This window comes from Anser anser (genome assembly GCF_964211835.1).
Source record: "Anser anser genome assembly, chromosome: 7".
Taxonomy (NCBI): domain Eukaryota; kingdom Metazoa; phylum Chordata; class Aves; order Anseriformes; family Anatidae; genus Anser; species Anser anser.
In genome coordinates this window covers 8,787,879-8,800,255 of record NC_139727.1, presented here as the reverse complement: position 1 = coordinate 8,800,255, position 12,377 = coordinate 8,787,879, and the positions used below count along the sequence as shown (strand labels likewise).

The 12,377-nt window shown below is 38.3% G+C and overlaps 1 protein-coding gene across 3 annotated transcripts in view; it reads left to right on the top strand.

Moving 5' to 3' along the window:
• The window catches only part of LOC310902395 (uncharacterized protein), a 115,854-nt gene extending 107,634 nt beyond the window's left edge, over positions 1–8,220 (top strand). For 2 of the 3 annotated variants that reach the window (XR_014586689.1, XM_083843907.1), the window contains one exon: positions 5,527–8,220. Coding sequence is in view for 2 of the 3 variants with exons in the window: in XM_083843907.1 (XP_083700033.1) it covers positions 5,527–5,556 (30 nt within the window). In the remaining variant the exon portion in view is untranslated. Of the gene's footprint in view, positions 1–5,467 lie in introns of all 3 variants that reach the window. The other variant, XM_083843908.1, reaches the window with a different exon arrangement.
• Positions 8,221–12,377: the final 4,157 nt, after the last annotated feature.

Sequence of the window (12,377 nt, the reverse complement as noted above, 5' to 3'; positions counted from 1 at the left end):
ACTTTTGATCTGGAAGCACTTGATGTCTTTAAGCAAGATTTTTTTTTCCAGAGGTTAGAGAGATTGGAAAGATTCCTAGCTGAATCATCGTACACATCCAGACCAGGACAACAACTAATGGAAATCTGGTGACCAGGACTATAACAAAGTTGGTTGTTGGGTCTGTACCTGCAATGGGTTTGCAGTTAACAGAAAGACAGTAATTGAACAGGGCTAAGAGCTGTTCTCAGCTCTGAGCCTTTCCTTCAACTTTATTTACAAAGAACAAAGGCAGAACAAAGAAGAAAACCTTGAAAGATTTTCTTTTAACCTGACTTAAACCAGGTTTTGCAACAAAGCCTCTACAGTTGCTATTCTAGTGGTTTTCTTGAACCCTGAATGCATGCTTTGAAAGCTGAGATAAATATCTGTACCTTTTTTTTTTTTTCCTCCTCTGTGCAATTTGTATTCAACAGAATAACCAGAATCTGCTTTCTTGAAAAATATCTGATCTTCAAGTAGGGGACAATTCATTTGACACAAGGCAATCCGCCAGCGATTCTTCAGTCAATCACACAGATAGCCCACCTTCCTGTTGTGCTATGATAATGCTGAACTACAATTTTAGGCTTTTTTTTTTCTTTTTTTCTTTTAAATGGTGAATTTATGTTACTATGAACGCAAAAATGATACTCTAGCTTTCATTTCAGAAGACGCTGGCTATTCTAAACACTAAAACCATTCAAACCAGCTGCTGTTTGGTCAGACCTGCATGTTTCTGTGCTGAGTTTTCCTGAAGCACCTTCTCTCTTACTACTTGCTTATTTGAACATACATTTCATCTGAATTTTAGAAACACAAACTAAAATACATACACCTTTTTTATTTTTCAAATATATCCCTAAATTAGGCTATACTAATTAAAGTAAAAATAACTTTGTAAAAATCCATTTAAGAGTGATGTCTAACAAATAAATGTAGCAGAAAGTTGGGGTTCAATTATACATGCATCGCCTATTAAATTACAAAACCATCTCAGTAATGTTCAAATCGTGTTTACATTGGTTTAATACCATTTATTCTGGAGATAATATAACAACATCAAGATTACCCTGATTAATTAAAACCATCACTAAAGTGAATTTTAAATTTTCTTAGCATGGTTTCATTTAGAAAAGCTTTATCCCCATAATACAGGCAATATTATCAGTATAGTTCTTTGCTCATACGTACACCATTAGTATCCTCAGAGATCATTCAAGAACGTCCCTAAATATAGGAATAAAGAAAATTTTTTAGACAAAGAGGGATGTAGGAAAGGACTGTCTGGTGTCCCATGGCAGAAGGGTGTTTTAACCCACAAAACAAAACCAGAGAGCAAGTTTCAGTTCCTTGATTCTGTGTGACGCTGAGAAATTGTTTGGTCTTAGCACAGCCCAGTTTACTAACTTTAAAAGAAAAAAAGTAACAAAATCACTTCAGCTCTCATCTATCAATCTATACACTTAGACTTTTTGATTGAGTTATAAAAGAGTTTATCTGAAATTCACTCATAAAAAAAAAATACTATCACCAGCTAGTGAGCTCCATCTATGCCATAGCATAGCAACGGAAGAATTAAACTGTTAATCAATAGCAGATATTGATTTATTTATGTAGCATCAAACCAAAAATAATCTCCTTAGATGCACAGGCACTGCTTCCTGAATTCCTCCTTATTTGTACTGCCAAAGACAAAACCAGCTATTTAGATCTGTGCTGCAGCAGCAAACTCAGTTCACATCTGTATTTTCTTTCTAAAATACTTACACCACTGAGATTTATGCCTTTCCTGAATTCTTTCTAATGTTATCCAATTAGCCAACAATGCAAAGTAATCCTCAGGCAAAACTGAAAGAACACACAAGGGTCCAAATGACTGGAGTTTATGATAAAATCAGATGGATATCAAGACTCTTATACCACTTAAACACTGATACAGTGAAACTGCAGAAATAAAAACAGGAAAAAATAAACCTCATATGACAAATAGAGAAAAGGAAGAGAGATGAAAAATGCATCTGTGAGAAACTGAAATGGACAAATAAAGTTGTGGGTTAAGGAAACATGAAGACTATGAATATGATCTAACAAGGTCTTTATCAGCAGAAAGGACCAACTGACACTATGCACAGTGGTCATTCCACTTTTTTTTTTTTAAATAAATAAATAAGTTCTAAATTTATTTTGAACATTATTTTTGTTCTAAATAGGCCAAGTATACTTTTATTCATTTTTGCCCAAAGAAATGCTCAGTTCACAGTTATGTATGTCTGGTTTTAGTCACTCACCAATATCTGGCTAAGCGGTTCCCTGTTCTTTTCCACCCTTTTCATGTCACAAGAAACCATCTGTGGGAGATGTGGTCCTTATTTTAATGCTGATTGTTGGTTGCATCCTCTTGATTGCTTAATCTTCTGGTAAATCAGAGTAAATAAAGATTGTTATTTCCTCTGACAGTCAAGGCAGGCCCATAAGCGACAATTAACAGGCCTCTAGGCATGTCTATAAATACCTGAAGGGAGAATGCAAAGAAGATGAAGCCAGGCCCTTTTCAGTGGTGCCCAGTGCCGGGACAAGAGGGAATGGGCACAAACTAGAAGACAGGAGGTTCCCTCTGAACACCAGGAAGCACTTCGGTGCTGCACGGGAGACAGAGCACTGACACAGGTTGCCCACAGAAGGTGTGGAGTTGATGGAGATCTTTGGAGATCTTCAAAATCCCTCAAAATGCCTGAGCAGGAAGGAGGGCTGGACCAGGTGGCCTCCAGAGGTCCCTCCCAGCCTCAACCATTCTGTGACTCTGTGATGTGTTGACCTGGAAATCAATTATCGTAACCTGTGACCAAGCCGCTATCTGCTTAGCATTTTCAGAGCTCCTTCTCAATCTCAGTCTTTACCATGAATGGAAATTAATGCTCAGAATAATGATTCCATATTTAAAAGGAACATTCAAGTTAGGATGTTTCGTAGCAAGATAGTACTATGTCATAAAAATCCACACCAAAATTGTGTGCGTTTTCAAGTTCAAAAACTGAATTACTTTCAAAGCAGTGAAAACTTCTGTAGTGAATGACATGTACAAAAGGCAAAAATCCTACATAGTTGATTTAAAAAGCAAAATATATCTCTTGCTTAAAATCAAAGTGAAATGAAAGATTTGTTGATGTACCCTATCATCCAGAACTTGCTTCCTCCACATGACAGTACTAAGCTAAGAACAAAAGTTTGACACAAATGTGGTTAGCAAATTTACTGGCACATCCACTCAAAACACATAAAACACATACTGCTGGGCTTGACGTCAAAAAGTTATAAATCAACTCAACACAGAAAAAAGCTGGAGGAATCTGACGTCAGACGAAAAAGTCCATCAGTAACTTAGAAGCCTGGTTTCAGCCACTTGCACATGCACGGATTACACTACCATCTGTGAATGACATGCATGCTGACACTGTACAGTGGTCTGGGCTTTTAACCTGCTTATCTAGCCAGCCAAAAGCAGTTTTCTGTCTCCAGCTAGCTCAGCTACTATTTATGAATATTTTAATTCTCATTAAAAATACATCACTTCTACCCTGCACTTATGGCTTTACAGGGTTGCTTGAGGCACATGTACAAGCTGCCTAATTCCTCTGAAGAGTTGCTAGCAATTCTGATTTTAAGACTTACAGTTTTGGTCTATTTACTGGATATGTTGTGGGTATACTTGGTCATTCACAAAATAAGCCTGATAGGCTATACCTTCCTGTAAATTTTGTGCAAGAACATTTCTTTCTGTTGAATTTATTAACATGACTCACCATCTTTTCTCTCTGAAGAGCAGACTATGATTCTTGAGGGATCCCTATCCCAGTCCCAGCTCTAGTATTTCTTTGGAAGAAAGAAAGTGGTTTCATCTCTGTCCTAGGACAAAGGATCTTTGAAACCTTTCTCTCTTCCTCCACATCATCACTTGCACCCACCCCAACTCATCTCCTATATTATCACTGGCTCCCAAAGGCTGACTCCTGGTCTTATCAAACCTCAGCAGCCCACCTTTCCTTTAAGCTCCTTTTCTCAGCCACCTTGTACAGTCTCTCCTTGACATATTGTCTCTCTTTCTTCCTTCCTTTTAGTTCAAAGGGCTCTTTGCCTAGCAAATCTCCACACTTGCACCTGTACAGTATTTTTGCACAAGCCATACAACCTGAATAAAGGAATAATTTAAAACACACTAGAAAATAAGAATGGCAGCTGTGCTATGTGCCAATTAACTTATAATGGGGTTCTTCAGAGCTGAAAGCTAAATGAAAAACTTAACATGAGAAAAAAAAATAGTAGCGAACAGTACCAAAAAGTTCTATCTTATGCTGTATTAAAAAGACGATACACATCCTCTAACATATTAATTTTAAAATGCTGATGATTGTATAAGACTTATTGCACAGTGTTGACTTCAAGAGTTGAAACATGCTATTAACATGAAAAAATGTGATTGAGAAAGTAATTCAGAATCCTCAATCATTTAATAGATGTGTATATCAGTCTTTTCCATTCCCTCACTTTTACATTAGCATTTACCCAATTGCTTCACCTCACAAGATAGACAGTGGGTCAGAGGGCGTAGAAGTGAAAGCAATCTAATTTCAAAAGTATCTGCTATTCCCTTATGATTCTTAATTTGTCTTTTATTCTACTGAGCAGATAATTAAAAGAGCTTCATGAAATAAAATTGGCAGACAGCTTGCACAACCAAGATAAATCACCATTGTTACATCCTAACACATTATAAAGACACAAATAGTATGGAAATATTCCAAAGCGATGACATAGGAACAATTGACTGACTGAGATCCACCCAGTTTTTCTGCTGAAGTCTTTTATCCAAGAATATACTTTAAATTATTAAGCTATCTGAGTTCTTTCCTTAGACATTCAGTGCCTGTTCTTAAGTACTATCACACTGAAGAAATTCAGTAAAATACCACTGGTCTTGACCTTTTATTAACTTTGGTTCTCTACCCCTACTTTCTAGGATGGATAAGTTCAGCTTGCACTACAGTGGCTACCTGTAGCCACTCCTACCTGTGCAATACCTTTGTTTTCCTTTTTCATGACTTGTGCACCTTTTTATTATACTGTTGAAAGAATACTTTTTTTTCCCCTTGAAAAAAATAAAACAAACAAACAAATATTCATCTTAATTCATCAGTTTCTCCATCACACACAAAGCAGTGAAAAGAAGTAACTGTTATAAACTGGTTGTACCTAGATTGTACATTTTTTTTTGTATTTGTGAAAAGATAAGAGCACAGAAATTGATTAACACTGCAACATACCAATAGAGCTGGTGTGTGCCATGAAACACTTGCATGAATTACTAATGGAAAAATAATTCTATCTCCCCCATGCCACCCCTGTCCTTCCCAGCTTTGTTCTCCCTTAAAATCATATGCTTCTCACTCAGGTGTTTTGGACTGCTGGAAGGTAGTAAAGAGCTGAGGATTGCTTCACTTCTTCTTGCAGATAAGTGTGGTACTGAGGAAAATGAAGTGAAATAGAGGGCCTCCGCTCCAAAATGGCGAGGAACTGCTTCCTTCTCACAGCAACTCAAGAAGATGTCCCAGATGGATGAAGAGTCCCCTTCTGTAAATCCAGCCTATGCTGTCTGAGTGGAGACAGCATAGCTCAGCCCCACTGCTTCAGCTCCCCAGCAGGTACCCACAAAGGGTGGAGGCAGGAGCACAGAGGGAGTTGTGATCACCCCCAAGTTATGGAAATGGAGAAGAAAGAAAAGAACACTGTTTCCCAGGAAGAAGTGGGAATGTGCACAACACATGGCTGTCTCACACTGACCTCTCCTTTAGCCCGTGGAAGATGTTTACCTTGTTAAATATCAACAGACCAAGACTAGCTTTCACTCGTAATGCAGTGAAATACTGATGTCAATAACTGGATTCAAAGTATGTGAAATGTACTTCTCTGTGCTCCTTAATAAGCCTGACTTTTTACAGCTGACCTACAGAAAGGTCCCAGAGCTCCATACCGATTAGTCTGCAGACTACATACTCGAAACACCTCTGCTGTCAGCAGAAAGCTAACAACTTTCTATCTAGTCATCTCAAAAGCAAAGCATATTTCTTCCTCGCAGCCAGCTGAAAACATTTAATGCTTTGACCTCCAGAAAACACACTGCAAGATTACTCCCAAAATTACAAGACGGGTGTAGTTAGAAAGCTAATGGACTGCCACTGTCTCGACTGCGGGGACAACAGGACTCTTCCCTCCCAGAGCTGTGGATCTGCTCTTGCATGGTACAGCAACAGCTACATGGCTGCTTGCTTACAACTGCAGCAGTTCCTGTGGCAACCATTGCTTCATATTTTGTCACAGAAAATCCATAAATAGATGCCATTGTGATACACAGGATAAACTAAGTGGGTTAAAGATGATACAGCACATTAGATTTACATGCGTTAGAGTGACATCTGACTAGATGTCATCTATGAAAGTTTCATATTATAGCATAAAAATACATGCTAGAGTGTTAATAGAATAATGAATGATGGAAGATTCACTGTAGGGCAACTGTAAGGGAAAGACTATTAGATATTTAGTCATTACCAATGGACTTGATTGTTTATACACACCGTTTCCCCCCAGTTTCAAATGGGCAGGTTTGCACATCCCTGAATTCCCAACAACTGCTGCTCATATGCCTCCGTGTGGGCAGAATCAGGAATACAGCCAAGAACTAAATGAGCAGGAGGAAAAAAGGCTATATTCCTACTGCTGGAGGGGACCCACAAATGCACTGGGGCACTGGGGGAGCCGGGCAGTGCTGCTCTGGGCAGGCACTGGCAGCCACTCCCGCCCGGGCTCTCAGCCTGGCACCTGCAACAAAACACAAGGTTCCCACCTGCTCAGAAATAAGAATCACTGGACCACATGACCTCGCCCCCACGGTGCAGCACTTTTAAGTGATTCCCAATTGCCACTAGCGGCAGATAGGGCTGCCTTTGGCTTGCAGCCTCTGTGAGTCTGGCAGGTCTGGGTGCCTTGCCTGCCTCCTTTATGTGAAGGTTTTTCTGAAATACAGACAGGCAATGCCAGCTGAAGTTTGATTAAAGCCTGCCATATCAACCTTTTGCTGTCTTTGTGCAGGGCTGGAAGAAGGAGGGAGGGGGAAAATTCGGAAAGTTAGTTCCAAGTACATGTTTTCTATGCAAATCTCATTTTTCTATAACTTTTAATGAGTTTTAAATAAACCTGTTATCAACAGGCATATTATGTGAATTAATACAGAGCACTAGAATGAAATGTAAAATGTGTTCAAAAAGATAAAACAGGGCAGTGTTATTGGCTGTCACTCGTTTCACTGAAATACTGCATTCCCTCTACTGTACCATCAAAAATCATCTTCTCATTACTTTTTATTTGCTTTACTTCCCTATAATACATTACATAAAGAATAAAATGTCATAATTTTATGTGCTATGAATGGGACATAGATAACAAGGCAGGGAGAATGCCTTTGCACTTCATAAAGGACAGCTCAAAAATGATGTCTCTGAAGGAGGGAGTTTACTGCAGAATACATTCATCAAAAACAAGAGAGCAGCATCACGCTGGAGAGGAAGTGAGCAGGTCTGGGACATTTGTCTGGCTCTGGGCCAGATCTGCATCTCATTCATGCTGATGAAATTCAGAGCAACTGCACTTAACTAATTTTGTATCGCTTTACCCACAATCAAAATCTTGTTCAGAGACACAAGTTTCCAATCAAAATATATCGGCTTCTTTCCCCTGCGATGTGATCTACCAAAGACTACACTAGATATAGCGATACAGCCCAGTACTATCCTTTTCTATATAACCAAGTTGGCAACCAATTTAAGTTTCTTCTGTGAAAGCAAGGTGATATTCTTCCTAAATTTTTTCTAAGATATCAGAATGAGGTACAATACATTAGGTGTGTAGTATTTTAAAAATATTTATCAACAGTTTTCAATAATACTATATAGCACCAACTGTAAATTCAAAGGTAATTTTACAAGACAGGATGAAAACAACAATGCCACTGTTATCAAAGCAACAATACTTTTGCAGAGTGTGCTATACAATCCTCAGTTACCCATCAGTTTCTGGATCTAACACTATATATGAAAGACAATGTTGCAAGATGTCATAATCTGATTTATGGATAAATTATTAATTGAATACAAAAAGTACAATGATTGAATTACTTACCTGCATTCCTGTAGGAAGGAGTTGTCCATTCTGGAAAGATGGGAATCCAAACGTTCCTCCACAGTCCTAATCATAAGGAAATTGATACAAGCTTTATTTTACATTTGAATAATTTTTAAATAACTCCACTGTCCCAATGTATAGTAAGGCAACTTTATAAAAAAGTCCTTTTAGCTTAAGACAGAGTATCATGACAGAGGACTCCAGTGATTAAAAGGGTTGGACTTTAGTAGTACTACGTTTGCGCCTTGTCTAAGGGCAACACCACCTCTGCACTGAACGTGATTTTGAGGCAAGGCTTTCCACTCTTAACAGTTGTGATCTCAAGATGAATTGCACAGTGAGTAACACCAAAAAATGAACTGCATGTGTTCTTTTCATTTGTTTCTACAAGCCACTCTTAGTCACACATCAATACAGATGAATACTAGACTGTCCATTGTGATCAATGCACAGATATCAATTCTGACCCATCTTACTAGACTTGCTATTTAAAGCATAAATGTTTGGATTCCTTCATTTCCCCAGTTACTATCAAGATAGTAAACCTTCCCCTTTTTAATTAGTAGCTACTGACTTGCAAAATTAAATCTTTATTCTCTGTTTATGCTTGGAGATCATTTGCATTCATGGTAACTCGCTAAGATAACACGGCAAAATGGATATAGGGTCACTTCTTTCCTCAACTTGTGACTTTAATGTTTTCAATTTCATTAATTTAAAATGATACACACTCTAGGGTCAGAAGGTGCTGAATCAAATATCTTAGGAGTCAAATGTCTTCACGTCCACTCCAAATGAGTTCGACTCTGCAGAAATCCAGGTTGTGGAAGTTAACAAAAGTAAATAAATAAATAAAATAATCCAACAGGCATGCAAAAGGAAGGGCGGGTTAATATATATTTTCTCAATGAAATTCATAGATACCGAGGAATGAAGTAGCAAGACAGTTTTGTCAGTGCCCTGTCATTAACAAGTGGTTGTTGTTGTTTAAATACAGAAAATGAATCTAACTAGAATAACTAGAATCGAATCGCATTGAACATAAGGTCCATGGAAAAGTTTAAACATATGAATTTCATGCTTACATATCTTGGCCACCTTGTTCAGAAATACATTAAAATCTTATATTTATATTCAGGGACATAATGAATTAGAGATTTAAAATACTGTGAATTTTCACCTGAAAATTTGAACTTCTGTGACCTGATAAGTTTTTTTGTACAAACAAAGCAGCCAATCTGCACTATCTGTGGGAAGGAAGCAGGAAACAACCAAACATCAGCAAAATAACAATATTGTAAATGAACTGGCCCTGTCCAACTGGCAGAATGGGGCTTGACGACAAAATCAGCAGAGCGCAAGCCCGCAGACCCTAAGGAGCCCAGCAGCGCTGGGTATTCTCACACAAGCTAGTTAAGCAGATTGTGCTGTAACCCATCTTCTTACATCTCCTCCTTTCTCATCACTGGTGGGACTATTTTCCTAAAACTGCTTATTTGGATTGAATGTTCTCCTTTCCAGATGTGAAATCTCAAATGTATTTTATATGTTCTGAGGACCAAATACTTCTTTACTACTTGTTCCTGAGCTGGTCTGAATAGAGGACTGACTTCCAGGGGCCTGCCACTTTTCTTTTTTGCTTCTTCCTCCTATAGATGGCCAAGCTGTCAGTTTTGACTGCCTTGTCAGACAGTGAAGAATGGCTGCAGTTATCAAGAGAGCAATTACTTCAAACTAAGTTCACAGAAGTCAGTGGTCCTAGCTGACAACACAGATGGATGAAGTGAATGCACGGCTAAAAAAGGTGGTCTTCAAACCATTCACAATATACTATGAGGGCTGGCGTATGCACGTACACCTACTTCATGGGAATATATCCATTTTTCCAGCTTTTTAATTAGGAAGATATTTGCAGCCCTAGTTCTGCAGACTCATCTGACAGAAGAAATTCAAACTGAATGCTTGTTCAGGCAAAATTTTGTTATGCAAAATCTGTGCACAATTTTGTTCCCATTGCAGCACAGAGCTGATTAATATCAGAAGACTAAAAGGTCCTATGGAACAGACCTCTCTTCAGGCCAACATCTGCATCTATGCCATCCAATTCAAAAGGCAGAGATGAGAATAGAATAACTCTAACCTCGATTGTCCAAGCTGCAGGAAAATGATTTGTTATGACTAGGGTATTAGGGACTTCATTAAAAATATTTTCCTGAACAAACACATTTATAATTTTTCTTGCCACATTCTCAGAAGCTTTGCTTCTTTCTTTCTTCTCTCGCTCTCTTGATTTCCAACTAGCATAGACATTTTGTACCTACCACAATGCGGAGGTTCGATTCACTAATGAGAATTCAGCTTTAATGCATTACCCTTTGCGCTCCATCACTGAGATTTTAAATCCCAGCTGGATGTTCATATTCATGATGAGACTGCAATTATTTCTGGATCTCTGTTGTACTAACATGGGAACTTCGCTTTCTGCAATAAGCAGAGAGGTTGTAAATTCTCCATGTATACGTGATTATCTGAGATGGTAAAAATCCAAGAGAATTTTCATTATCCATCACCCATGGGATCCAGAAAAACTGTGCTTTGTCTTCTAAAAAGATGTAAGAATCTACATTTATTTCTCAGAAACAGAAATATTCAGGTGAAGAACTTTTCTGTATACAACTCCTTGTATGTAATATTTTGCATGAGGGTTGTTTTCCAGTTTAATTTCTGCAACATGGAACTTGCCTGGGTGACAATGAGACAGAGTTGCTCTGAGATTATTGTAATGGCAATTCCCAGAGCCAAAAGGATAACTGATATCCTACACCTACTCTTGCTAATTGCTTTTACTTTGCTATCAAAACTGAGCTGTGTTTTAGTTTTCAGACCTCTTGGAATTAACTGTAACTGGAAATTAGAGTTGGCAAATATTGAAATTTGGATAATTAGATCGAGATTCTCAGGTTGAGAAGTTGAATTTAGGACTCTAGCTATGCCCAAACTACATTGGTGCTACACCCTCTGTACCCTTTAGTTCATGAAAGAGCTGAGGAGCCTGTAATGATGTGTCATGTAAAGGAACTGCTCAAATATTGGTTATTTGTAATCAGCCTGCATAAACAGAAGTCTGTAAAGAATCTGCCTTAATTATGCATCCAACAGTCACTGGTAGGTCAGCAGGTTTTAATCACAGAACTGATTGCCAACTCTTTTGTACCTGGTCCCTAATGAATTACACTATTACATGTTATTCCTCAAACTGGACAATATAGCAAATATACGTTTTTCATTTTGAGGATGTAATACACTTTATACCACGTCCCTACATGCCTCATTTTATAAAAAGAAAAACCACAGACTGTATATATTGCTTGTGATGAGAAGCTGACGCTTTTGCTTCATTAAAATATCCTTGCCAGAAAAGGAGAGCTAGGAGCAGAAGTACTCCAGCTATAGCAAGAACACAGAGTGCAAATCCAAAGAGGGCAGCAGCAATTACTATGCACAACACAAGGGCCAGTATCTTGTCAGAGCCCTGAATGCAGGTGATAAATTACATTAGCAGAGAGCTGAAAAATTGCCTTCTTAAAATACAGTAGTAACTAAAAAGGGAACTGATCCTAAGTAGATTAGATACAAACACAGCACTCTTTCTTTTTTCCTTTTTTTTTTTTCCCCTCCAAATTAATGATTATGGTGCAACACAACATTATGTCTATCATGCAGACCTGACTAGAAAGTCAAATGTTGCAGCTTTTTGCTGTCTAAAGTCAATAGCTGCAAAATATATTTGATTCGCTTCTCTCTGCCTAATACTTGCTTAGGGGACAGCCTTTATAATATTCTTAAATGTACCGGGGAGCTGAAAGGTTGCCGTGATTTAAGCTTCAGTCTCACACTTCCCCCAAAATGCAGTGAGACTGGCAAAACACCCCACCTTGCTTCTTCTCTCCCACACAAAGCAATGCTTCATAGTTTGGTTCTCCTTCTCATTAAAGAACCACCCACCCTTCTTTCCTGCCTTTTATTTTCCTTTGTAGAACTAAGGTTTGCACTTGGCAGGTAACCAGGGTGACTCAGCACAAGAGTCCTGCAACACTTCTCAAGGTCTGTAATATGAACTCTGA